The sequence below is a fragment of the Podarcis gaigeae genome (assembly GCF_964106915.1).
Source record: "Podarcis gaigeae genome assembly, chromosome: 3".
Lineage (NCBI taxonomy): Eukaryota > Metazoa > Chordata > Lepidosauria > Squamata > Lacertidae > Podarcis > Podarcis gaigeae.
In genome coordinates this window covers 15,586,025-15,612,159 of record NC_139680.1, presented here as the reverse complement: position 1 = coordinate 15,612,159, position 26,135 = coordinate 15,586,025, and the positions used below count along the sequence as shown (strand labels likewise).

Here is a 26,135-nt window from a genome sequence, read left to right as displayed (position 1 = left end):
AAGCTAAACATAGCTTGTTGTTGTGAAATGTTACATTTGTGCTCTCCTTTTGCTTCCAGAGCTTTAAACTTTCAGCATATGCTCTCATTTTTGTTGAGGAGAAAATGGTTTCACATTGATTTAATTTTTGTATAGATTTGAAGGTGAACTATAATTATTCACATTCGCTACAATTGTAATAATTTTCAAGTGTGGAAGAATAAGGAAGTTATTATAATTTTTTAATAATAATAGCCAAACTATGGTCTGAATATCCTGTTCAAGCTGATTAGCTTGCATGCTATATCATACACCTATAAATGTAAAAATAGGTGAAAAATCTTGCCAGAGAAATCAGGTTGAAATAAGTTTTTCAACAGTCTATATAGAATGTTGACAAAGGGGAAGGTCTCTTCAGCTTAGCAGACAGGACATGATAGAGTATAGAGCCTAAAGTGCTTAAAGCCCCTGGCCCTTAGGGGTAAAACAATGTCATATCCCAATGCTATTTTCAACAGGGATCATGTTCAGTCATACTCCTCTTCACAGAGGGCTTGAAATAGTTGGGTTTTTCTCTCTTGAGGAGGCAACAACCGAGTGGCAAAATGATGCAGGGGGTATTATGAAATGGTTTTCACTTTTTCTCAGAATGCAAAAATCTGGGCTTTTCCACGGTAATTGGTATGTGGCAGGTTTTAAGATAAACAGAATACATTTTTGTGTGCTGTGTTAATAACCAATGATTAACCAAGTTGCAACAGTAGCTGGCCTAAATAATTGGCTACCTATTCGTTGTTGCTAGTCATGTGAACAAAAGAATCACAACACCCATCTTTGGAGCCTTCTGCAGTCAATAACAAACAGGAGGACAACTGTTGCTGTTTCATTTTACAAAAATAAGAAGTGCAGCAACTTGTAGCGAGCAACTGATCTGAATATGTGTGTGGGGGGGTGGAACTTCTCATTGTTTCATTACTTAGGACTGTGTTATGCCTGTTGTAACAACAGAAGTTCTCATAATAATTTTGTGTTCATTTTTTTTACTGTTAATTCCTAGTTTCCACCTCGTTTTAAACGTTCCAGAAATAAAGGCTAAAGACCAGCGCCTCTTAACTTGAAGAGGTGGATTAGGCTGTAACCCAAAACATTAGACTAGCTTTCCCCAGCCTGGTTTTCTTCAGATGTTGTTGGACTATTAACTCCCATCATTCTTGACCCCTAGCTATGCTGGCTAGGTGCTGGTGATGAGGGTTTGGCATCAGCAGGAAGACACCAGCCTGGGGAAGGCTATATTATTAGAGAGTAAGCCTCAATGAGGTTAGAGGGGCAGAGTTCTGTGTAATCATGTATGGGGTTATTCACTTAATTTGAACCTGTAAATTGAATTACGTTTGTGAAGTTTCCTGACATGATAAACAGAAACCTAGCTGCAGCTAACCTTACCTGAAGTACATACCTAGTCAAAGTTTGTCTTCCCCACCCCTTTTGTTTTCCTCACTGCTAGTTTTTTGGTTGGCGAAGGAGCTTTCAGATGGGCAGTGGATCACGGGATACCTGCCTGCCCTCCAGGTGTCATGGCAACAAGTGAGTAAACTGTTCCTAGGAATTCTTCTTCTGAGAAACTTCAGGCACACAATCAAGAAAACAATCAAATCAGTGGGATCTAGGCCGCTAAACACTTGGATACTGTTCAAATTAAAGAATTGTAGTCACACTGGATTTTTATCTGCATAACAGCCAAAATATCATCTCTGGAGCTAAGGAGGTTTTAAATAGTGTAACTGGTGGTGTAGCATTTGAAAAGCTTCAGCAACTTCAGTATACTGTCAGTCTCACTTTCAGATACTTACTCTGAATTATTTTCATCTCTGCCTCTCCTTGGTTACGCAGTTTATAAGCTGCTGACCTAATAGCTTTGCTAAACAAGCTTACTCTCGCTGACTCTCTAGTAATTGTGGTTTGTAATCTTTCTTTTGGTAATCATTTTACCCCCAGCCAGCTTTAGAAGGGAAACTGCAGTACCACTTCAGTGCATTTTCGGTACACTCCATTAAATGACTGCTAGAGGGTGCTGTATGATTGGCCAGAGTCAGATTGCTTTTCTGAGGATTAGGAACATATTCTTTTGTTGTTGCTGTGATTGCATTTAAAACTTTTTCTAGGGCTTATAGCATGTTTCTAAATTTGTTTTGGTGATTCCAGACAATATTGTTGCTTTAATGCTGGTGGTGAAATAGACATGGTGATTGCTCATGGCCTGTGAAATTGTTGGATATCTAGTGAAGCCTATCCTGCTTAATTTCAGTTCACTGCAAATAGAATGAATCTGAATAACGTTTCTGAAAATTTAGAGTATAATTAAACTGAATACAGTGGTACCTCGGGTTACATACGCTTCAGGTTACAGATTCCACTAACACAGAAATATTACCTTGGGTTAAGAACTTTGCTTCAGGATAAATACAGAAATCGTGCAGTGGCAGCAGGAGGCCCCATTAGCTAAAGTGGTGCTTCAGGTTAAGAACAATTTCAGGTTAAGAACAGACCTCCAGAACGAATTAAGTACTTAACCCGAGGTACCACTGTACATGGCTGAGGGTGGGGAGAGATTGACTTAATAATAAATTTTTGACCAATTGGAATTTGAGAGGGTAATTTCACCAAACTTGCATAAAGATTATGTCTCCAACAGGTGGCCAAAAAATCTTCCTCTTAAAAAAAAGTGTGGGTTAGTTTCCATTGATACATTAATTGAAGATAAGTCTTTTTTTTTTTAAGTTCAAACAAGCAGAAGCAAAGTGATTTTTAGATATAAAATAAGTAATTGGAACAAACCAGTGACCATCATTGCGCATCAATAAATTTTGCTCATCTGGTTCAGAAAAATATTTGGATTATTTAAAACAAATATAATTGTTTTAAATGCACAGATATACTCTGTGACTCCCTGTGCTTTATTTCTTCAGACCACTCATGGAATAATTTATAATATCGGTGATTGACACACAGGCCAGCCAGCTTACACTTCAGGGCCTTCTGCTGGTAGTTGCCATTCTTCCTCCACAGGTATCCAGACAGGTAGCTGATTCCTGACTATCCACAAAGGTCAGGATACAGCTCACATGAGCGTACATGCACTTTCCTTACCGTATGTAGGTAAGCTTTTCCACCTTCTACTTCTGTCCTGTGTTATGTGATCTGCAGCAGATACCAGCTATCAAGTGATGAATCTGACAGATCTGAACCATTTGGAGACAAAGAACAATTGAACCAAAGAGATTTCTTTAGAGGAGCTAACAGTTTCAAGCTTATCAAAGGAAACACAAAAAGAGTATTCAGTCTTATAGTGTTTCTTTCACATAAACATTAAGTGCCATAGATTAGGGTGACATACTAATAGAGAATTGATAGGCACCCTGTCCGTCGTAGAGAGCAAAAGGATTGCCCTCCTGATCTTGGCAGATGTCATCACAAGCAGTGTGTGTCCACAAAGCAGCCAGTCAACACCTAACTTCAAACAGGTCTATTATCAAGAAAAGCATTCCTTTGAAGATGGAGTGACATCCCATTGCTCATGGGGAGAAATATCCTCAGCATCCTTTGAAGTTTTCACTGTTTCATGCATGTACGTTTTATTAATGCTGCTGCAAATGTTGATAGGCTGTAAGTTGCTTTGATTATCTACAAAGGAAGGCAGGGTAAAAAATAATTTAAAATAAACAAGTGTGTATTCATTTAAATAATGTTTAAATTCTTTGTGAGTGGGAATTCCATCTAAGAGTCTTTTAATCATCTTTAGACAGTGTAACCATGATTGCTGACCCCCACTTTTGTTAGAATAAAGTTGAGTTTGTGATGAGATAAAAGGTCAAAATGCCATAGATGGCCAATGCAGTACCCTCTAGCTGTTGACTACCTCCCATCAATCCCAAAGGTCAGGGATGATGCGAGTTGTAATCCTATAGGACCTGGAGGGCACTATTCTGGCTACCCAACCGATGAAGATGATTAGAAGAGTTTGAAAGGTGGCAACCTTTCCTTTTAATGCAAGGCCACAGCCATTATCCCAGTGCATGTTCTGAAGGCATATGATGAAGCTAGCAAGGCAGGGGCCTGGTCAGTATCTTGATGGGAGACCTGTATGTTTCTGTGAGTTCCATTATGAAATAAAGGTGGGGATATAGAAATGAAATAAGTAAGCTAGATACATAAATGTAGAAGTGACCACTTGAATCCTCTTGAGAGATTTTTCTCTGTGAATCCTCTGTGCAAAGCAGAGCAGTTTTGCAGACCCTTGCCCTCTATATTGGCTAGCATTCATTTTATACAGGCAACTCCCGTTTTAGGCGGAAACTATATGTGCACAGTCATGCACATGCTCACAGTGCTGCCCTGAAAGTGACCCGGAAGTATCATAAAAATTTCACTGAAATGTCACTAAAAGTGCAGAACGGATGCAGGGCAGAGTGAGAGTCGAATGGGGTGCTTGCAGGTTTTTCCAACAAGTTTCCAAATTCACACAAGCGCGAAATGACCCAGAATGCAGCACCTGTGCAAACAGGGAGTTGCCTGTATTGCATTTTTATTTATAAGATAGAGAAATTAAGAACAATTATGTTCAACACAAATTTTAGAGTTGATCACATTTTAAGGAGAGCCATGCTGCTCAATACTTCCAATAGAGGAAGTGGTTTACTTTGGGTAAGTTTATAGTGAGATTGAACCCAGTAGACAGGCTGAGGTACTCGACACCAGCTACTCTGGCCTTATTCAGGAAGCCAGCATGGCAGATAGCAAGCTTGGGCTCCTTGAGAATGAAATTAGTGAATGCTTTTATCTGCATTTCATCAATGACCTAGTTTACACATTTTGCACTGTGATTTAATGTGAATGAGCAGCACACTAGTTCATGCTGTTCCACAGTTCCTGCTTCACTGCTCCCCCTGCTAACCTTTGGTCACACTGGGTAGGAATTGGACTGGCTTTGGGTTATGTGGGAACCAGCACTTGTGATTTGTTTTCCCTAGACAGACCATGATTGAGAAGCCAAGAAGCAAACTAAAAACACTAGTTTTTCACATAACATGAAGCTAGTCTCTAGTTTTCCCTGTTGCAGCAAATGATTAGCAGAGGGAAGAGCGAAGCAGGGAGTTCAGAGCAGTGTGCACCCTGCTCATTTGCTTTAAACCTTAGTTTAAAATAAGCTGTGGTTTAGTGCAACATGCCAGCTAGGCCAAGTTTTGAGTAATTTGTGTTTTTGATATTCATAAATCCATGCTTATTCAGTGGACATGATGAAATATAATCTGTACATAGATCTGAGTAGGGGCTATTGTTGCCAGTACCAAAGTGTAGTGTTTAAAGAAGGTGTCCTTGGTTTAATTCGTAAGTAATTAAAATGCCATTAAATATTTTATAGGACTTAGTTTAGCAGCTTTTAAGAGGAACAAGAGGAAACTGGAATTGGCGGAAAAGGTGGAAACCGATCTTTTTCAGGTGAAGAAAAGAAGACAATCAAGTGAAAAGGTTGGTATCTGTTCAGAAAGCTATTGGTCACCCTTAAATCACTACAGTGTCAAGGAACGAAGTTTCTGGGAGCTCTTGTTGCTATTGTGAATTGATAGTCAACACGATGTTGCAGTATTATTTATCATTATATTATAATGGAAACGTGTGTGTATGCATGTAGGCATGCTTGCTTGTGTTGATTTGTCCTTCCAGCAATTTCCCCTTCTGGCTCATTGAAGGCTGCTGTGGAGAGTTCCATAGCCTTTGGGAGCAGCTTTATGGTGTATCTCTGTGTGAACATAACCTGTGTACAAAGGATAAACCACTTGTACTCATAGCCAATATGTCATAAGTAATTTCCCCCCCTCGTCTTAGGGGAATATGAAAACAGAACTATCAAAGGAATCTACTATTGTTTGCAGAACAAATAAGTGTGCCTTACTATTATGATTTGTTCATATATTTTACTATTCATTTTCACTTTTTCAGAATGTGCATGACAAATGCAAACATGAAAAGATAAATATCTGTTGAAAAATTTTCTCCAGTTTAAGATTTTGGTGAACATTTCTCACTTTAAAGCATTTTCTGTGGATCTGGAAGGGGATGAAATGTGTAATACCAGGTAGGTAAACATGTCTGGACATTTACCCAGCATTGACCTGGCCCAGAATGGTCCTCTATAGAAAAATCATAGCTGGGTTTTTTTCTTTACTAAGTGGTCATTTCAGCACTGTAGTTTTTACCTGCTGCCAACTATATTTTGAATGCAGTTTTGCTGTCAGTAATTACAAAGGAAAAATGAGGTGTACTGTAGAACTTCTTGCTCTGTTCTGGAGAAACAAAAGCAAACAAAACAAAAAACTATTCAAGTTACAGTAGCATATGTAAAAAATCATGTCTTTGGAATATTGCTTACGTTATATCCAAAAAGACTAGGAGCCTTGAAAACATAAAACTAAGGAAAGAGGGTTTTCAGTACAATTTATATATTAAAGGTCAAGTCAATGCTTACATATGCCAGTACATGGACTTACCAACCTGCTATTTGAGATTTGGAGGGTCTTTTGACAATACTTTAGGGCAGGAGTTCCAAACCCCCATCCCCACTGACCACTTGAAATTTTCTGGGTGAGTCTTGGCTTACCATTACATGCAGATGGGACCAGTTTCTAGCAGAGCATGAAATAACTTCTGTTGCATTGTACTATAGCTTCTTTAGTGCTTAATAATTTTGAGTGTACATAAATTCATTTTTACATAGTGAGATAATTATGTTCCAGCTATAATTTAGAAATTGAAGCCAGATTTTAAAATTGCCTTGTGAACTCCATAGTAGTGTACGTACTCTAACACAAGCTGTGATTTAGATAATTGAATAAATAAGTAACTAGATTCCAAATGTCTTTTGTTAACAGATTGAACAGTTCATTTTTAAAATATGAATTGTTTAATTATTGTGTTAGACTTACATTGTCTTCTTAAATATTTGGGATTTCTTTAACCGATGGAATTCCCCCTTCCTCTCCCCCAGTTTTATGACACCGATGCAGGATTTGATCCACAGTTACTCTTCTGCAAATGGAATGACTCCATCTGTTCACAGAAGGAACTGTAATCCGGTAGAGGCTGCCAGTTGGGGAAGGAAAGGATATTTCTCTTTGTAGTCAAGTATGCCACCTTCCTTCCTGTTCCATTGGGTCCCCCTACCCTCCAGAGCAGGTTTCCGGGGTGGGGAGTGGGGTGGGTGGGCTACAGAGGGAATGACAAATCAGTGAAAGTCTCCTGCCCCCCCCCCCCGCCTACTTCACTGGAAGTGTCCCATAAGTGGTATTCAGCTCATGAGAACTCAGAATTCAAGCCACAGTATTTTGTATGCTTTGTTCATATGATAAGAATGAGAGAGAGGTGGTCATGCATGTGAAATAGCTGATGAGGGGAGGCATGGTAGTTTGCCTTTTAAATCTGCCTCTTTTATTTGACTTTTAAGGGTGAAGGTAAGATTGTATTGCTTGATTACTGTAGCTTGATTTTCTGTTGTGAAGTCCCCAAGGATCTTCAGGTGAAGAAGGGTGGTATACAAAATCAATCAGTTAATAATAAAATTAGAAAGTTGTGTTGCATTTCCTATCTTTGTAATATTAAAATGGAAACGTTATATTATCTTAAAGGTAAAGGCACCCCCGAGCATTAGGTCCAGTCGTGGCCGACTCTGGGGTTGTGGCGCTCATCTCGCTTTATTGGCCAAGGGAGCCGGCGTACAGCTTCCGGGTCATGTGGCTAGCATGACTAAGCCGCTTCTGGCAAACCAGAGCAGCGCACGGAAACACCGTTTACCTTCCCGCTGGAGCGGTACCTATTTATCTACTTGCACTTTGACGTGTTTTCGAACTGCTAGGTTGGCAGGAGCAGGGACCAAGCAATGGGAGCTCACCCCGTCACAGGGATTCGAACCGCCGACCTTCTGATCGGCAAGCCCTAGGTTCTGTGGTTTAACCCACATCTTAACAACTGTTAACAAAATTCTGTTTGTGTAATAGGACTTTCTTAGCCCTACTCTCTGTGCCTCCCCCCCCCCAAAAAAGCGGCTCCTGAGAGTTGGGGCAAACATTGAGACCAGTGCAGGCATTGGCAAATGGAGTTGCCACTGAAATCCAGGCCCCTTTCCACTCTTGCTAGGCACCTTGTTATCTAACCCATTATTATTATTATTATTATTATTATTATTATTATTATTATTATTACTACTGCTACTACTTCCTGTGGGTGAGAGACATAAGTTTGATGTTCAAGAGTGTGTCTTTTGCTCTGTTTTGGCATACACTAGATTAGCCATCTGTAGAGTTGATCTAAAGACTCCTCCATTAGCCTCATTAACTTTAATAGGGAGGCTGAATAACGTTTAGTAACAATCACTGCTTTGGGCACATTCTGAAAATTATGCAAGTCTGTGTGATTAAAGAATTCTAAAAGGAGAAACCTCCTCTCTCCATGCTTTCAGTGCAATATAGGTGAGCGAGTGTGTGATCCTGACTTTTTGCTATTGATTGTGAAGACAGAGCTTGTGGGTGATTAGGGTTAATTAATTGGCAATGGGTGTATTCTTTTGAATGGAATGTCATTATGCCCACAAGCTACAAGAGCTTTAATCTCAGTTAATGGTTCTCAAATGTTTTCGTAATAAACCTTCTAACTTTTAAAAACCAGTTTGAGCCTCCCTTTGGCAAAATAGAACAGCTCAGTTTTACTGTTTTTTTATTCTCACTTGGCATTAATGTCATTCAGATCAAAGGAAGAACTGTGGTGAGCCCTTTTGGAGTATTTTTGTTCTACTGAACTTAAAGCCTACCAAGTCCAGGGAATTGCCTGCTTGACTTGTTAACACAAGGATGAGGAACCTTTGGTTCTCAGGAGGTTGCTGGACTCTCATCATCCTTGACCATTGACCATGCTGGCTGGGGCTGATGACAGCTGTAGCCAGACAACATCTGGAGAACCACAGACTTTCCACCTCTAACATGATTCAGCAGTGAGGGAGGTATACCTTGCTCTTCTCTCTGCATTAATTTGAATGGGGAACTTGGCATTGTCTTTCAGTGGGAAGATCAGACAGGAAGTCTGGTTGACAAGTAAAGAGAAATAACTTTAATGGATAAGTTTCCTTTAGCCCCTGAGTACAGACAACATTCTTGGATATTTGCTTTATTTTTTTTACACATTTTACACTACCATTCATATTTAAAGTATGGTGCACAAAATATAAAAGAACAATAAAATGACAGATTTTTCTCATTTTAAATTAGTAAAATCTGTTAATGGCCTAGGTAAAGAAAAATAATAGCAATGATAGCCCCAGGTGAACCTCCTTATTTTATTTGTTTATTTCAACAATTTATATACTTCTTAATTAGTTGTCTCTAAGACATGTACACCGAACTCCACAAATACAATAGAGGTAAAAAAGAGATGCTGACTAAATATCAGGAAGAACTTTGTGACAGTCCATCTGTCATGAATGCTTTCGTTGAAACTCCTGCATTCCAGAGTGTTGAACTAGATGATGCTTTCAACTCTACAGCTCTATGATTCTATGTTTTTACATTTCTATGATTAACATGCTGGCTGAAATAAAAAAAGGAGTCTTCAGTAGGTACTGGAAGTGCGATAGGGAAGAGGCTGAATCTTTGCATCTAAGCTATGGGTTGTCACTACCAGTGACTCCCCCAAAGACTTTGACGATTGGGCAGGGATGCAAAGGCAGCTATTCCCTAACTCTGGTGCCACTGCTGAAAAAGTCTGCTCCCTTGTATATTTTTATACCTTGGATAGAAGACCTACGTAGTAATTACCTTGGCGTATGATTTTAATGAATGGATATGGAATGGATCCAGGCTGAATGAAGAGATATAAATGGTCCCACGCTGTGTTGCTGGCTCTGTGAACCAGTCATGTCTTCATCTATGGAGGCATCAAAATACTGTCAAGTCTGTATGTTTTCAGTGTCTTTGTTTCCCTGTCACATAGGAGAATGACTCAGGAACGCTGGATACCGTTGGAGCAGTTGTTGTTGACCAGGAAGGAAATGTCGCTGCTGCAGTGTCCAGTGGAGGCTTAGCCTTGAAGCACCCTGGACGAGTTGGTCAGGTAGGTCTTAGTAGGGCTTACATGTTAGAGTTGCATTTTACCCTAATTGTTCCCAACTTTCTGTGAAAGAGAGAACTGGCTGGATGACGTTCTTTACAACTTGGGGAAAGTAGTGTTTATGAGAAAGCTGTGTTTTACGTGACAAATCATTGTAAGTGGGAATCAGCCAAAAGCTTGATATCATAAGCAGAGTCATAATTTTGGGTATGGGTCTAAGTAAAAAAGAAAAAGAAAAAGGTAAAGGACCCCTGGCAGTTAAGTCCAGTTGCGAATGACTCTGGGGTTGCGGCGCTCACCTTGCTTTACTGGCCAAGGGAGCCAACGTTTGTCTACAGACAGTTTTTCCGGGTCATGTGGCCAGCATGACTAAGTTGCTTCTGGCGAAACCAGAGCAGCGCATGGAAACGCCGTTTACCTTCCTGCCGGAGCGGTACCTATTTGTCTACTTGCACTTTGACGTGCTTTCGAACTACTGGGTTGGCAGGAGCAGAGATCGAGCAACAGGAGCTCACCCGGGGATTTGAACCACTGACCTTCCAATTGGCAAGCCCTAGGCTCAGTGGTTTAGACCACAGCACCACCCGTGTCCTGAGGGTATGGGTCTAGGGTACATGAAATACTGCTGATTTGCTGATTGAGATGTTCCACATTCCACTGCTGTCTGAAGTATGGTTGGTAGCTACATGGGACACGGCTTTCTTGACCATAACGCCCAGAGTTCCTCTTCTGGAAAGTATCCTGACAGCAGGTCTTGCAAAATGCACAGTTAAGATGGTCTCTGGCCCCTTCAGCATCATCAATTGGAGTAAGTCAGGGCCGCACCTGCCCAGGCCAGCTGGAAATAGGCCAGCAAAGCAGGGAGCAGGACTTGCAGAGAAGGACCAGCAGCAACGGTACAAATTTGTGTATTAAAAAAGAAGAAGCAGCGAAACCACCTTAAACACATTATAGGTAATGGTATTCCCCAGCTCCCAATCCTCCGCACAATAGGTTGTTGCTTTATCTAACTACATGTCCAGACTAGGAGCACAGAGAAGTGAAGGCAGCTGGGTGATGGTGGTGGAAACTTCACACTGCTCCTTCAGCTACTTCACAGGCTTTTATCCCAGGAGTGACCATATGCCAAGAATTCTTACACTTTGCTTAGTCTCTTGATATGTGGCATTCGGCTGATTTCTTGATTGCAGACATTATCTTGGACTGGAAGACTTTTTGTTGATATGTAACTACAGATCATAAACTTTTGGCCTGATCAGAGTGCCTCTAGGCAAATGGACACATGCACCCTAGAACATGCCATTTCATCGTCCAAGGAATGTTCTTTTCCTTTGATCTGATTGTTTTGCTTCAAGGCAAAGTCCTATTTATTTGAGAGCGCCATTAGCAGCTACAACTTACTTCCCTTCTTTGGCACTTGCAGAGTCTACTTTTGTTCGAAATCATTTGCCTTTCCCATTCATACAGTTTATAATTCATTACCTTTAAAATAGTAATAGTACAAAGTAGGTCAAAACCTTCATAAACATACTTGAGTGTATTCACAAAATTTTCAGATTCTCGTTTTGCAAAATCATATCCGACTTATTGCAGAGTGTGACACCTGAAACCACATTTAAATGGGTCTAGGTAATCAGTACCATTTTTAGAGTTCCTGGAGCTGTCCAGCAACCAACTGCTTGAGCATCTTGCTCAGAAAGGGTGTTTGTGATCACCCTATAATAATTACATTTTTCAAGGTTTGGAGAAACCTCTTTTAGGAGTGGTCTCTTAATTGCTTATTTCAGGGTGCCAGGGATACCCTCTTTCTCTCTAAGATATTTATCACTCCCTAGATCCAGTGTTCGCAATTCCCATTGTTCTAGGCGCATTTTATGACAAGGAATTTCATTAGCGTGAGCAGTTTCTGAGCTCTGGGCGCAGTACTATGCCTAAGATTTCAGATTAAAACTGTAGAGTGCAAGGAAAGAGGACCTTTTTCTGCCTCCCCACTTCCAGCTACTCTCTGAAGACTGGAGAAGAGGCCCTCTTTTAAAAATTAGGCGGGTGGGCAGGGGAAGGACTAGAACATGTGAAAATAATAATTTAGCTGCAGTTTATTCATTTTCAGCTTTGTATTCTTGTTATAAAAAACCATGCCTAGACATTCCGTTGTTTTGCCCATAACCTAGGTTTAAGGTGCCATTTAGCTCCTAGCTTTCATATCTCAGTTTCTAACACTGCCTGGATCCAGCTAGTTAATTCCCCTCTGCTAGCTGCATGAGGAGGGAAGGGCCAGCTAAGTGTTCTGGATACCTCCCTGGATTGAAGTGCGAAACTAGTGGCATCCATGTCAAGTTGAATGCAGAGTACTTAGCAAACATGTTGCAGCGTGCCCTTGAGGGTACTTTCACATTTCTATGTAGGCCAAGCTGGAGAAACCCCCAGACCTTCTGGAAAAAGCACCACAAGATGGCATGCTGAAGATGCAGTGATGACAGGGAAGTATGGTTTATACACTGTCTTCACCACTGTTACCATGTAAGCTTGGTAATGGGTTCTCATCTATATACTATGGCCCTAACATAAAATCATCCACCACTTGCTTGCATTGGACTGAGATCATTATGTCTAAAATCGGCCGTCAAATTGAATCACGTGGATGAAAGACCTGATTATACAATTCTTACCAAAATAGAAGTATATGGCACCTTTTGCAGATGAACAAAGGAAACGATTCTTTACCCAAAAGTTTTACTTGGTGTAAAGGGGCAAATAGTTCTCTCTCTTTTCTAAATCCTCCTTCTTCTTCTGTCAGGCAGCTCTTTACGGATGTGGGTGCTGGGCTGAAAACTTGGGAATTCAGAATCCTTACTCTACAGCTGTGAGTACCTCAGGTATTTGCTGTTCTTACAAATATTTCACCGGAACTTATTTTCCTTCTATATACAGTTATTTGAAGTATATTTTTATGGATGAACCTATATGAAGTACTGGGATAGATTCTACTGTTTCCATTATCTTACTTATTCAGATTCATATTAATGGGAAGATGATGCTGTTACCATAATCATAAATGTGCAGATTAACTTTGATATACAGATACATGCAAAATGCAGCAAAAATCAAAAAATCATGCTTGCTCCAGATTAAAGAATAAATAGTTATGAAACATTTATCTGGGCATTTAACAACGGAAAACTAAATGATGGTTTAGTATTGCATGAGCAAGCCTTGGACTTTTGTGCTCCCCCTTCGCTTCTTTTCCAGTGCAGCCATGAGAAGGAGATTGGAAGCTTACCTTTTCTATATATTGCTTATTTCTGAACCCCAAATTAGTTAGCCTTGATTTAGTTGTAATTTTAAACCATGGTTTGAAGGTGGCTTTATCAAGATATGAGTACCAGCACCTCATGTTTTACACGCACAAAAAGAGGGGGGGAGGCACTGACTATACCAATGGTTGCTAATAAACTCATTTCAAAATTTGGAGGTGTTGCAATGGAAAATTAACTTTGGCTTTATCTTCCTTGAACTGCTGTTGAGAAGTAACTTGTTTTAAGGAGCCACGTGGGATTTATATTCTTTGTTGTTGTTGTTTAGTCGTGTCCGACTCTTCGTGACCCCATGGACCAGAGAACGCCAGGCACCTCTGTCCTCCACTGCCTCCCGCAGTGTAAGCATTAACACTTATGCAAAGAAAGAGGTGCCTAGTGAGCGCTTGTCATATCTCAATGGGAATTCTTTTCCATAGAATAGGGGTAGCCACACTAAAAACCCAGCTCCAAGTTACTGCAGAGTGGGCTTCTGAGATCTTTGGAATTTGCAGGAGAAACTGCCCTGTAGGTTGCAGTAATCTGCTTTGCATATGCAGTCTATATTGTTAGGAATCCTGAACAAGGCAAGTCATAGATTTTCATTTAAAATGTAGTTGTAGTAGGGGTTTTTTTTGGAGGGGGGTAGAATGCAAATTGTGCCTTCTTTCCACTACTGTAGTATTACTGTAGTAACACCATCTCTTACTCTAAATATCTTGCCTCTTTCTTGCTTGCTTTTCTTCACTCCTTACTGTCATATTGTAGAGTTTAAACTTGTCAAGACAGTGACCTGTCTTTTCCCCCTTCTTCTCTATGTTGCATAAATCATAATGATCGGTATAACCCTTCTGTTAGCTCCTGACAATCAAGTAAAATAACAATTGATTTATCTAAATCATGCTACCAGAGTTTCTTCCTACCTACCAGAGATTTTAAGCAGCATGCTTGTTCCTAATTGCATTATTCCAAAAATTATCTTGCAACAATGTTGAAATCTCTTCAAAATTGGTTTGCATGTACAGTATTATATGTGTATATATAGAGAGAAGGAGAGAGTTTTATCAAGAATTGTTCCTTGAAAACAGCAGGGAGAATAGGGAGATACTATACTATGTACACGTATGTGGTTTTATTTATAATTTACTATTTATCATTGTGACTTAAAATGCTACGCTGAGAAACTCTTTTCAAAATACTACATAGCAAGTTTTGATATACTAATGAGTGCCACCTCTGAAGTATACAATGCTGATTTTTTTTTATAGTGTTGCATAGCAGATAACAATTTTAATGTCTTTTTGTGCATTTCTGTTTTTGTTTAGATTCCAGAGCTGTTTTGCTATTGCGGCAAGAGTATCTAACAATAGCTCACGAGCTATTAACATGCTGCCTGACTTTCTCCCTCATAGCCTTTTGCATATGGCTTGCAGAAAGAGGGCCTGGGTTTTCATTTCTCCCTCCGTTCAATAGGAGTTGCTTTCATGTTTGAAAATTGAAAACGTGTGTGTTTCAGTGTGGTGTATGAATGTGGGTGCCCTCTGACACACCTGCTTCTAATTTCCTGACTTGAAAGGAAAGCCCATCAAAAGAAGCAGAAAACAGTTTCTGTGACATGCTGCTCTGAAACCCTTTTGCTTTACAGAAGTTCTTTGCTATGCCCATCTTTATTCCATTGCTAGATGACTCTGAGGTGCAGGGCTGGAATAATAAGTAATGTTTTACTTTATCCTATGCTGAGGTTTTTTTAAGGCTCTTGTTGTGGTTACTTTAAAGTGCAGAAATCTGCTTAGGGGGAGAGCATGGTGTAGGTGCTGGGCTTTGTGACAAGCTTAAACGAGAAACAATACATATGGTAGTAAATGGTCATGTAAACTGATAAAGCGGGTTACACTGTTAACAGTTGAACTTTGCATGTTTTCAGTGTTTCACTGTAAAATACCTGAAACACTGCCAGAACTATAAATGATTTCCTGGCTTAATAATGGCAAAGCAAAAGATGTTAGATACATTTTGAGGACTACTGTAATGTACACTGTGCCTGTAAATGCTTCCTCCAACTTTGGATGCAACTCATTATAATGAGTAAATGAGAACCAAACTCCACGTTATGCAGGAGATCCACAAGGTTTTTACGACTGTAAAATCATTAAAATTCAAGTACAGATCCAGACTGAGAAAGGTCTCACCTTAAATGGCTTGCTAGCAGAGGAAGGTCTTCAGTAGGTGCTGAAAAGACAACAAACGGTGCCTTGTCTAAAATTGAAAAGGGAGGAATTTCCAAAGGGTAGTTGCCATGATATTAAATGTCTGATTCTTACATGGTGTGAAATGGATTTCTTGATAATATGGTATCTGTAGAAGACCCTCCCTTGCCTGCAGAGTGCAGTGACCAACTGGATTTATAAGGGGTGAGACAATCCTTCAGGTATTGACATTGCAAATAGTGCACAGAAACACCTCACAGCAAAATTACTCATTTGCAGTGCAGAGAAATCAAATCCAAGGAAAACCTTCCATATTACTTGGAGGTAGGATGTTCGGATGAAAACAGGCATGGCAACTGCATGACATGATTCACCTGCTGAAATTCCCTCTTCTACACAACCATTAAAGATGCAGCAGCCCTGTCCTCTTTTTCATATGGCCATCCTATCTGAAGGTAATGTAACTTTCAGCATAATCCTAAACATTTTTTAAAAAGAAAATCCCATTATGGTATGTGTGTCTAGGATTGCAGCCTTTGCCAAACAGTCATAACACTGGTAAGATGACAGGCCAAATACTGAATTCACAGGTTTTGCTGAAAGGATTGAAATGAGAGGAAATATATGGTGTAAACCAACCCAGAGCACTTGAAATCTAGAGGGGAGGGGAGGAAAGAAAGCCAGGTAAAAATAAACTGTTTTGAGCGACCTGAATACATCTCATTCAGGTACCATTCCAAAAGCATCTGATCACTTTCAAATCTGGGTAACTTCTCCTGGTGGTTTCTTATCCTTTGTGTATACCTTATGGTCATATCTGGAAGGACTTCCAGAGTCTTTCTCTGGAATTGTGCAAGTCCTTCACATTGAATCCATTTTAATGGCTAGAAGTAAGTTGGAACAGTGAGATTTTGGCTGAATGTATTGGGATTAAACAATCTTGGTGTGTGTTCTCCTTTTAGCCCAGTATATTATGAGCCAAATTAACTTAAAGGCGTGTTTCTTTTCTCTCTCTTTTGTCCCTTGCCAAATAAAAATATTTTCCTAACATATTAGTGCAGTACTGTATTGAAAGTAGACAATCCAGTTCTGCAGACGCTTTGGGATATTAGTGGCGACTCACACAACTGAATTATTCTCCATTCAAAAATGATGTCTGGGAAGTCTAGACCCTAGTTTTATGTATGGAGAGAGAGTTCAGTTACGTGAGCACTTGGAGTCTGAAGTGGTATAGTTCAGACACAGATTTGGTGCAATCTGAGAGTGAGGCCAGTATTTAGAGACACTCCTGTGTTGCATGTGTGGTAGAAATAAGTCGTTATGCAAGGTTTATTTTGTTTTCAAAGCATAGAAGTTAGTCATAGCTCAGGTAGAGCATTTACAAGGGAGGAGGCCACAACACACATGTTTTCTGTGGCATACAGGGTTTTTTTTTTACCAGCCGTACATTTATGGATAGAATGCGCAAAAATGATCAGCATAAAATATATTTCTGTTCATCAGCCATCGGCTGGTAAAGTCAGAGGGTGTGTCTTTGCTGCCCGGCTGTGTTCTGGAATTCCTTGAAGTCTGCCAACAAACTTGGAGGTGAAAAGGACTGGGTGTATTACAGCTGGCAAACTCTTACTGCTGAATCCAAGGTTTGCGGCTGACTAAATTTCTGGGACCCTGTCTGTTCCATTCAGTTTGAGAAACAGGTTCACCTTTACTCTGTCTGAGCCCATTGTTGCACAGTTATCCCCACAGGCACTGAGCATGTTAGTCAGATATCATTGTTGTTACCAACATTCATGCTGAAAAATATCTGCCACCTTGAATGAAGCCTCTGTCCTGAGAATGGCATTGGGAATAAAGTTAATTAGGAGCATCTGTGGTCTTAAAAATCACAGAAATCATAACTTAAATATATTGAAACGACAAAGCAAAAGTGCTTGCTGGTGTGCTTGAGTCAGACACCATTCTGGAAAATGTTCTGCCCTACTTTCATTAAAGTACAGTGGTACCTCGGGTTACAAATACTTCGGGTTACGCGTTTTCAGGTTGTGGACCGCAGGAAACCCGGGAGTACCGGAAAGGGTTACTTCCGGGTTTCGTCACTTGTACATGCGCATAAGTGTTAAATCATGTCACGCATGTGCGCAGGCGTGGCGCTGCAGGTTATGAACACTGCGGGTTGTGGATGTGCCTCCATTACGGATTATGTCCGCAACCCGAGGTTCCACTGTACAGACCTAGGGTGTAGCTTTTTAACCCTTTAAAATGGGAATAGGAGGGTTTTCCAATCATGGGCTTTCCTGGCATCTGGTTGAGGTGAGTGAGAAGAGAAATGTTGCTTTAAACTTAGTTATACTGGTTCTTAACTAGTCCCCCTAACCAATCTGTGAAAATTCTGACGTCAAAAGGATTTCTGTATTTCTAAAACTGATATATCTTTAACTGATGCACAACTATGCTTCCTTGAGTGTCTGTATAAATTGGACTTGACAGTTAATCGATAAAAAAGGTCTTAACTTGACGTTAGGGGAGGCATGGATGAGAGAAGGATTATCAAACACTTTGTACGTTGGCACTTGAGGCCTAAATAAGTGGGCGTTTTCTTGAAAGTAAGCCTGTTGGGTTGTACTTGACACAACAGCCTTCCCTGTGCTGTGGGATCCTAAGTCATTGTGAAATACGAGTTAATAAAGAATAAAACTGATGCCTTCACTTTTTAAATGTTTTCTTTTCCTTTGCATTATTTTCCTGCTTTGTTCATATGTCTTTACTTTCTGAAACCTTTCTTGGGATTTGCGCAGAGACAATATTGCAATGATTTGCCCCCCAAATTTGTGTTTAGTGCATTCCCCAATCATACAGATATAGGTTAACCATGCTTGTTAATGTTTTGTATAGGTTGTGGGGAGCACCTTGTACGGACCTTATTGGCCAGAGAATGTTCGTGTGCTTTGCAAAATGAAGATGCTCATCAGGCTCTACTAGAAACTATGCAAAACAAGTTTATTAGTAAGTACAAGATTTGTTAGCAGATCTTTGATGTGGCTAAGAGCTGGTGTCTATCTACTTCTCTTCTGATCCTCCCAGTGTTCCACTTCACAAACTTCCTAGCGTTGCTTCAAGTGGGTATTCTTAGAATGTCCCCATGCTCCCTTAAACACCAAGAAGCCAGTGTTTCATAGTGCTGGTTATTGGCATTAATGGAGTTCACCTTCTGTGTTAGATGGAGACAGGTGTTGCTTCACATCTGCAGAGCAAGCAGTTTCACTTAAACCTTTTACTCTGCACAGGCAGTTTTTAGTAAATGTTTTATAGAGCAAGTGAGGTGAGTCTTGCCAGAGGTGTAGCCATGTTGTGCTGTTGTTGCAGTAAAAAAAATGAGGCTTGTGACACCGGGAAGAGTAACACCTTGATTAGACCTTTAGCTTTTGGGGACTAATACCTGCTCAATGGGACGCAGGTGGCGCTGTGGGTTAAAGCCTCAGCGCCTAGGACTTGCCGATCGAAAGGTTGGCGGTTCGAATCCCTGCGGCGGGGTGCGCTCCCGCTGCTCGGTCCCAGCGCCTGCCAACCTAGCAGTTCGAAAGCACCTCCGGGTGCAAGTAGATAAATAGGGACCGCTTACCAGCGGGAAGGTAAACAGCGTTTCCGTGTGCAGCTCTGGCTCGCCAGAGCAGCGATGTCACGCTGGCCACGTGACCCGGAAGTGTCTCCGGACAGCGCTGGCCCCTGGCCTCTTGAGTGAGATGGGCGCACAACCCCAGAGTCTGGCAAGACTGGCCCGTACGGGCAGGGGTACCTTTACCTTTACCTTTTTACCTGCTCAATGCAATGCAGTCTAGTCTATTTGGTGGGGGGGGGGGTTGAACTTCAGAGTTCCAGAAGACTCTGTTGTTTTTGTCTTAAGCCTGTTGCAGCAGAAATAGTTTGGTATGTTAGGGGGTCTTGTGACACGAGCCGATAGTTATAGTGTGTATAACACACACATGAAATAATTCAGAGTATAAAAGAGAGATATAAATAGGCAATATTGAGGAACATCTTGTGGCTTTTGTGTTTCCTACTTGTTTTTACTTCAATACCTTTTCTTCTGTGCTATCCGTCTAATTCTTTGATCCCACCTGCTTTGTTGTGTTGATGTTTGAAAATGACAATGTGTAGGTGGTTGAATGTGTAAGAGGTTCGCAACAAAATCCTAAGCCCTTAATAGAAATGGAATTTTACCCAAAAGTTGTAACGGATTATGTTGAAGGGATGTGTGCAGGTGTTGAAAATATGGATTAAGAATGTTTCTATGAAACCATTTCAACCAACTTCTCGTTGACTTAAACTATTAGGGCTACTAGTACTACTATTTTCTGTTTGGGATAGCTTGCTAAATATGGGCAACTTTTTCTGTTGAAAGTTTGCCATTAGTTTTTAGGCAAGAAAAAGCCCTTTCAAGAATTGACAGAATGAGGATTACTGAGTAGATTTCTTGTCATAGTAGCAGTGTTTGAATTAGAATGATCTTGTTTTGGCTTGGCTCTCATTATTCCTGGAAATATGTGTTTTATTTATGATTAAAAGGACATTAATGCTCTTGTTTTATGTGAGGGCTCCTAAAAAAGAAATCTGCTTTCTTTGCAAAATCTAAGATAGCCCTAACCTCTAGTTTATCTTCTGTCACATTAGTCACCAAAACAAACAATGGAAAAGTGAATGGCTCTTTAACTTGATTAAGACCTTGATGTAATTTTAACAACATCCTGAATAGTTTCCCTCCCCAGTAACTACTTCACAAAACACTACTGTATTTTTATAAGAATGTTTATGAAAGGGATGTTTAGAGCCTTTTAAAGTACAACACATGCCTTTCTGTGCTGATAGCCTTGTGTGAAGGTGGGGGGAGCCCTACTGTGTTTTAGCTGAAATGTTGAAAGGGAACTTTTTAGAGACAGAATATTTCAGTGTTGGGTCCAAAGAATCCTGAAACCCCAGCATATGGTTTGCTAAAAGCTGCCGTTTCTCGGAATCGGCACAGCTAACTTTTTGCAAAAGTACACCTAAGAGGTTATGCAAAAATACTGGGCATATGCTGAATAGCTCTTTTCTTAAAAACTTTCCTGCTGTTGATTTTAAATGATACAAAAGTTTGCTTGAGGTGTAATGTATGATGCAGGTTTTCCCTCTCCTATGAAATAACTGTGAATAAAATAGGCTAATAGCCTTCTTATGACAGTATGACTTGTTCTCTAATTTAATTTTTTTTAAAAAAGTAGCATGCTTTATGGTAACATTAAAATGTCTACTATAACAGTACAGATCTTTAGAGAAATAATAGCTCGGCAAGAAATAACTGAAAAGGATAGTCAGAACTGAAAACATTAGCCACAAGAGCAGCTGAATACAGCTTTTTTCCACCACACTTCTGCTGATGTTCCTTCTCTCTCCCCCCCCCCAACTTTTTTTTTCATAATTCAGATATCTACAGAGGCTTGGGAATATTTCTTCCCACTTAGGAATACCTGACTTAACATCTGGATTTTTTAAATAAAAAAAATAGGTGATGGGCAGAATTAGTGGCAGATGGTCTTTTGTCATCTGATATTTATAGCAAGCACTGCGGAGGACATAAATGATGATTGAGTTAACAGTAGAATACCTGGTTTGTTTATTTTTTTTTATACAGATAGTTTAATGAAGATGTAGGATGATGTACACAATGGTCTGATGCAGAGTGGAAATGGTATTCTGTATACATAAGCATATTTCATAAAGAACAGTGGATTTTATAACTCGTCTAGTCCTTTCAAATTCAGCCAAGTTTGTGGAATGCAGCTTGTGGAATGTTTATCCTGTTTTGCAAGCAGGCAGATTGGGAAGCCAACAATGGAAATATGTGTAGAATTGCATGTAAAGTACTTTTAAACCTTTGGAAACCTGATAGTGGTGTTTTTTCGTGTGTGTTTTTTAATGCTTGCATTGTTTTGCAAAGGGAGTATTTATTTGAATCTTCTCCTTGCAGTTTTATCATTTTGTGGTGGCTGCTTCTGTGGCCAAAAAAGATACCCCACCTCCAGAATGAAGCAGCTGTATTGCTGTCCCCATGGTATCATCATTCATCAGGCATAGACAGATGGAAGTGTTCTAAATAGTCCTTTACCTTCAGATATACTTTTTTTTTAACCAAGAGAAGGAAGGAGGTCCCATCAGCTAGCTCATTGTTGATGCCCCACCCTGTAATTCTGTGTGGGGAGAATCCAAATTGCCTTAGAGAAGCATTGAGGAGAGCAACAGACCTATCAAAGGTCCATATAGTTTTGGGGTAGCAGCCTTTCCTTTTGGTTGATGACATCTAGCCAGGACACCCTCTCACAGAGCTACAGTTCCCAGCACTTTTAAGCTACAGTTCCTACAATTCTTTGGGTGAAGCTACAAATGTTAAAGTGGTAAAAGATTGCTTTAAATATATGGTGTGGGTGTTAGTCTAGGTCTGTCAATCAAAACCTTCTTACTGGCTTTCTCTGCTGTCCTGAAGTGCTCACCCTGTTTCCTTTGTTGTACCACCTCCTTGATGATATAAAAAGGGGGGAAATGTTAACCAGTGGCAGGGAAAGTTATTATTATTTCTTTCTGTGCAGGACACCTAATTAACAGTAGCTAACAAGTGAGTTTGGTTTTGTTGAAGAAAATGCTTTCATTTCTTCAATATACTCTGAAAGTACAAAATGATTTTTAAATTGTAAGTATGGAACTTCAGGCATACTGAAACATGCATGCAGAACCAAGCATCCTTTCCAACATTATCTTGGGCACGCAAGCGAATTGTTTTTTAAAAGGAAAATGGAAATTCCTTCATCATTTTTCTCCATGAAACTCATTAGCTAGCTTGAAGTCTTTTGATTATGGAACTTTAGAACCTTATAAAGTCTAGTTTAAAAAGTACACTTTGTTTTCAGTTCTGACCTAGAAACAGTAACACATGCATTCACATCATTAACATGGAAAGGAAAAACCTTTGAGTGGAGACCTGGCTGTTCCAGCCCCCATCTCGCCAAAGCGTACTGTGAAGTAGGTTTCAAAACCCACTGAAAGCTTCCTTGCTGTACCCCATTGCTTGTTGCCATGCAAACGGAGCCAAAGGTCTATTGAATTTTTGGATTGTTTCCATCTAACTTGGTTTAAAAGCTGTTCTAAAAAACAAACAAAACAAAACCTTGGAATCTGATTGGTACCAAAGAATTATTGGCATGATCATCTGTCTCCCTTGAGCATATGCCATCTAAACCGTGCGTTGTCCCAACTAAATATTGCTGTTGCATAAAGGCAATATTTTTGTGTGATAATTGATAACATTTAGCCAACAATTTTTCTTTAAAAGAAAGTATTTGTGTACACAGTTCTGTAGGATGAAAACTAAACTGGTGATCCGTATAAATTTATTAGACTTACTTTTGGCATTTGTTGCATTACAGACACTGTAGAGGCTGTTGAAAACATTTCCGAGCAGTTTCTAGCACAAATACTGCTTTGCAGATGTTATATTTGTACCTGTGCACATACAGTATAATGTATAGCCTTTAAGACTGACAACAGACACTGCAGAGAAGAAAAACACTTTTTCTTACGTATCCAATTTAATATTGCAGTATGTTGATCCACATTCATGTTTCATAAAGTTATGACAGAAAACTCAATTTGTATGTGAATACAGGTGTCTCCCCACTTATGCAGGGGTTACGTTCCCAGGTACTGCGTGTATATGTTAAATAGTGGAGAACACCATCTAAAAAGCCAGTAAACACCCTCTAAAAGCCTGGAACCTCATGAAAAAACCCCTTTAAAAAGCAGCAGCACTTACCAGACTGGCATGAATGGAGGCTCTCAATCTTTCTCATCGCTGGAGAGGACAATGTGGAAACAACGGCAAGGAGGGTGGGGTAGACTGGTACCCTGAAAGGCCTGGCTCTGATTCAGAGGTAGACTTCCTAGTGCTTGGCTGTGGGTCATTTTTGCAGTTTCCCTGCTCTTTTCGGACCATTTTTGCCGTTTTTGTGCCTTTTTACAGTTTAAATTGTTTGCTTTATTTCCCACCACTGTGCCTATAGGCACATGAGTCAAAATGTGCGTAAGTGAGGAGACGCCTGTATTTATCTGTGTGTGAGAATAATACAACTAAATGGGATGGCATGCAGTCTGTTCTTGATGGTAGATACCAAGGAGTCAAATAGTACAATAAATTAACTGGTTTTATGTGTGCACTGATTGATACATGTAGACCAGCATCAAACCTAAGAACTCATTTTCTGTTAATATGAAGTGGAAACTAATCAGGTGAAACAAAATTCTGATCTTGTTTCAACAGCTGTGCTGATCCATTGGGATGGGGAGATTATTTTGGCTGCTATCCTTTAGAGCTCCTTTAGGACTTGGAGATGCCATTAGGACTACTGGTTTGTTTTGCTTTTTTGCCGTCAATTTTCTACCCTGCTTTTTGGCTCAAATGAGTCCCCAAGAGATGTTGCATCTTTTTGAACCTTTGGGCACATCAGAAATTTTGAGAATGCTGTGGGTATCAGCATCTCTTGCTTCTCTTCTCCCTCTTCCAGGTCATTTCTCCTGTCCCCAGACTGAAAGCATACACAGATGATTCGCAGTTACAAAAAGCAACAGTGGTACTCACTACTGAGGAGGGTGGCTGCCTTTTAAACTGAACACTGGCCTATCTCTTCAGCAGCATTAGCTGCTATTATGAAAAGTGTACAGAAAGTAAAAACTCTTGCCCTTCCATGTTTATGAGGTTCCTTTTTGGATCAGAGCCTAGATCTACTGCATCCCTTCCTCCAGAAAATAATGTAATCTTCTCAATAAAAGTTTAGAGTTGAGTCCCCCCCCCCCAACACAAATCTGGGTAACATTTCCCCTCTGACCACTCTGTTGATGCAAATCATGGTTGCTGTTTACTGTGTGTGTGTATTTTTGAGTAAATCTTTATTTATGAACAGGCTTAGATGTTACTATGCAGCTTGAAATGTAGTAGAAATATTTATATTTCAAACTTCAAAGTCTCAAAATACTGCTAGTAAAAACTTCAGTGAATTCGAAAAATGGAGTGACAAGTATTCTTGAACTGCTGTTTACTTTCCGCATAGTACTACTGCTACTTCTTTTACTTGATGGTCCTGGCTACAAGACCTTCCTAGTCACAATTTATATTAGCAAATACCCAAATTCAGAAAGTGTCAAGATGTTTCACAAATAGATTTTCCTTTATTGACACCCCCTTTCCTTCCCAGGAAAGAGATGGTGCGTCTCAAGTAATTTCACGTGCGTGTAGGCGCACATCACATGGTACATGTTTTCCCCTTACACAGTAAAGATGCTTTGGTATGGAAATGACCTGTTGCAAAGTTTCCTTTATTGCACTAGAATAAGTAAGAATGAGGTTAGGACCCAGGAATTTCTTTATTGATAATGAACCTAATAAAATTCATGTAGTAATTAACGTTACTCAGCTATGTTAGTTATTAAATAGTTACGGTGGGGAAATGTTGCTTTTAAAAAAGAATTGGGAATAACATGTTTAAAATTCATTGCGTCCTAGAGCATAAACAAAGGACTAGTAACATGATAGATGGCAAAGAGCATGGTAGCTTGGTTATGTTATCTATTTATATGTCGGAATTGTTAATTAACATTAAAAATTGTATTTGAAGTCTTCCTGTTTTTAGTATTTAAAGCTTTCCCCAACCTGATGCCCTCCAGACTTTGTTGGACTACAATATCCATCCATTCTGACCAATGGTCATCCTGGGGCAGATGGGCATTATTCAAAAATACGTTTTTGAAGGTGGGTGGACCCCGCAATCTGTTTAGATAAATTTAAATCTTCAGAAATCCAGAATGAAAGGAAAGCCCATGAGCAGGCTGCTGCAGCCTTTCTCGAAATTATTGTAACCAGAGTAAGTTCCCTCTTTGGCTTTTGAGGAGGGGTGGGCAGGCATATTGATTCATAAAGCCGGCCATAAAAAAATTGTCCCTTGAAAAAGTCAGACATGCCTGGGTAGTTCAGTTGGTTAGAGTGTGGTTCTGATAACACCAAGGTTGCAGGTTCAATCCCCGTATGTTACAGATACATAGATGATCCTCAGGATCACTTCCAACTCTACAGTTCTATGATTCTATCACTGTGAATCTCCTAGGTCTCTCAGATACTTTGTGGGAAAGTTAGGGGGTTCCTGGGGTCTTTGTGTTCATTTGATAGATCATATTTCCCTCCCATTTTTAAGGTCCCGGAGCCTAGAGTACTGCTTATTTGTCAGGCCCCGCTTCAAAGTTCCTGTTTGTGAGCCAGGCTCACATTGGTTCCTAGGTTCTGTTCAGCGGCTGAGTTTTTATCTGTGAAAGGTAGCTTATCAGTTAAACATTTTGCCTCCTCAAAACATTTGTGCTCCTCAAAAGTTAAGCACTGGTATTGGAGAAACTAATTGTAGCTGTTACTTGGAGTAGTAATTAGCTCATGGCTTTGTGA

The 26,135-nt window shown here is 40.0% G+C and overlaps 1 protein-coding gene across 7 annotated transcripts in view; it reads left to right on the top strand.

Annotated features, from left to right (window-relative positions):
• TASP1 (taspase 1) overlaps window positions 1–26,135 on the top strand; it is a 66,013-nt gene that overhangs the window by 25,049 nt on the left and 14,829 nt on the right. For all 7 annotated transcript variants that reach the window (XM_083730592.1, XM_083730593.1, XM_083730589.1 and 4 more), the window contains 5 exons: window positions 1,484–1,563; window positions 5,399–5,505; window positions 10,012–10,131; window positions 12,926–13,004; window positions 18,521–18,631. In XM_083730592.1, the coding sequence (XP_083586718.1) occupies window positions 1,484–1,563; window positions 5,399–5,505; window positions 10,012–10,131; window positions 12,926–13,004; window positions 18,521–18,631 (497 nt within the window). The remainder of the gene's footprint in view (window positions 1–1,483; window positions 1,564–5,398; window positions 5,506–10,011; window positions 10,132–12,925; window positions 13,005–18,520; window positions 18,632–26,135) is intronic.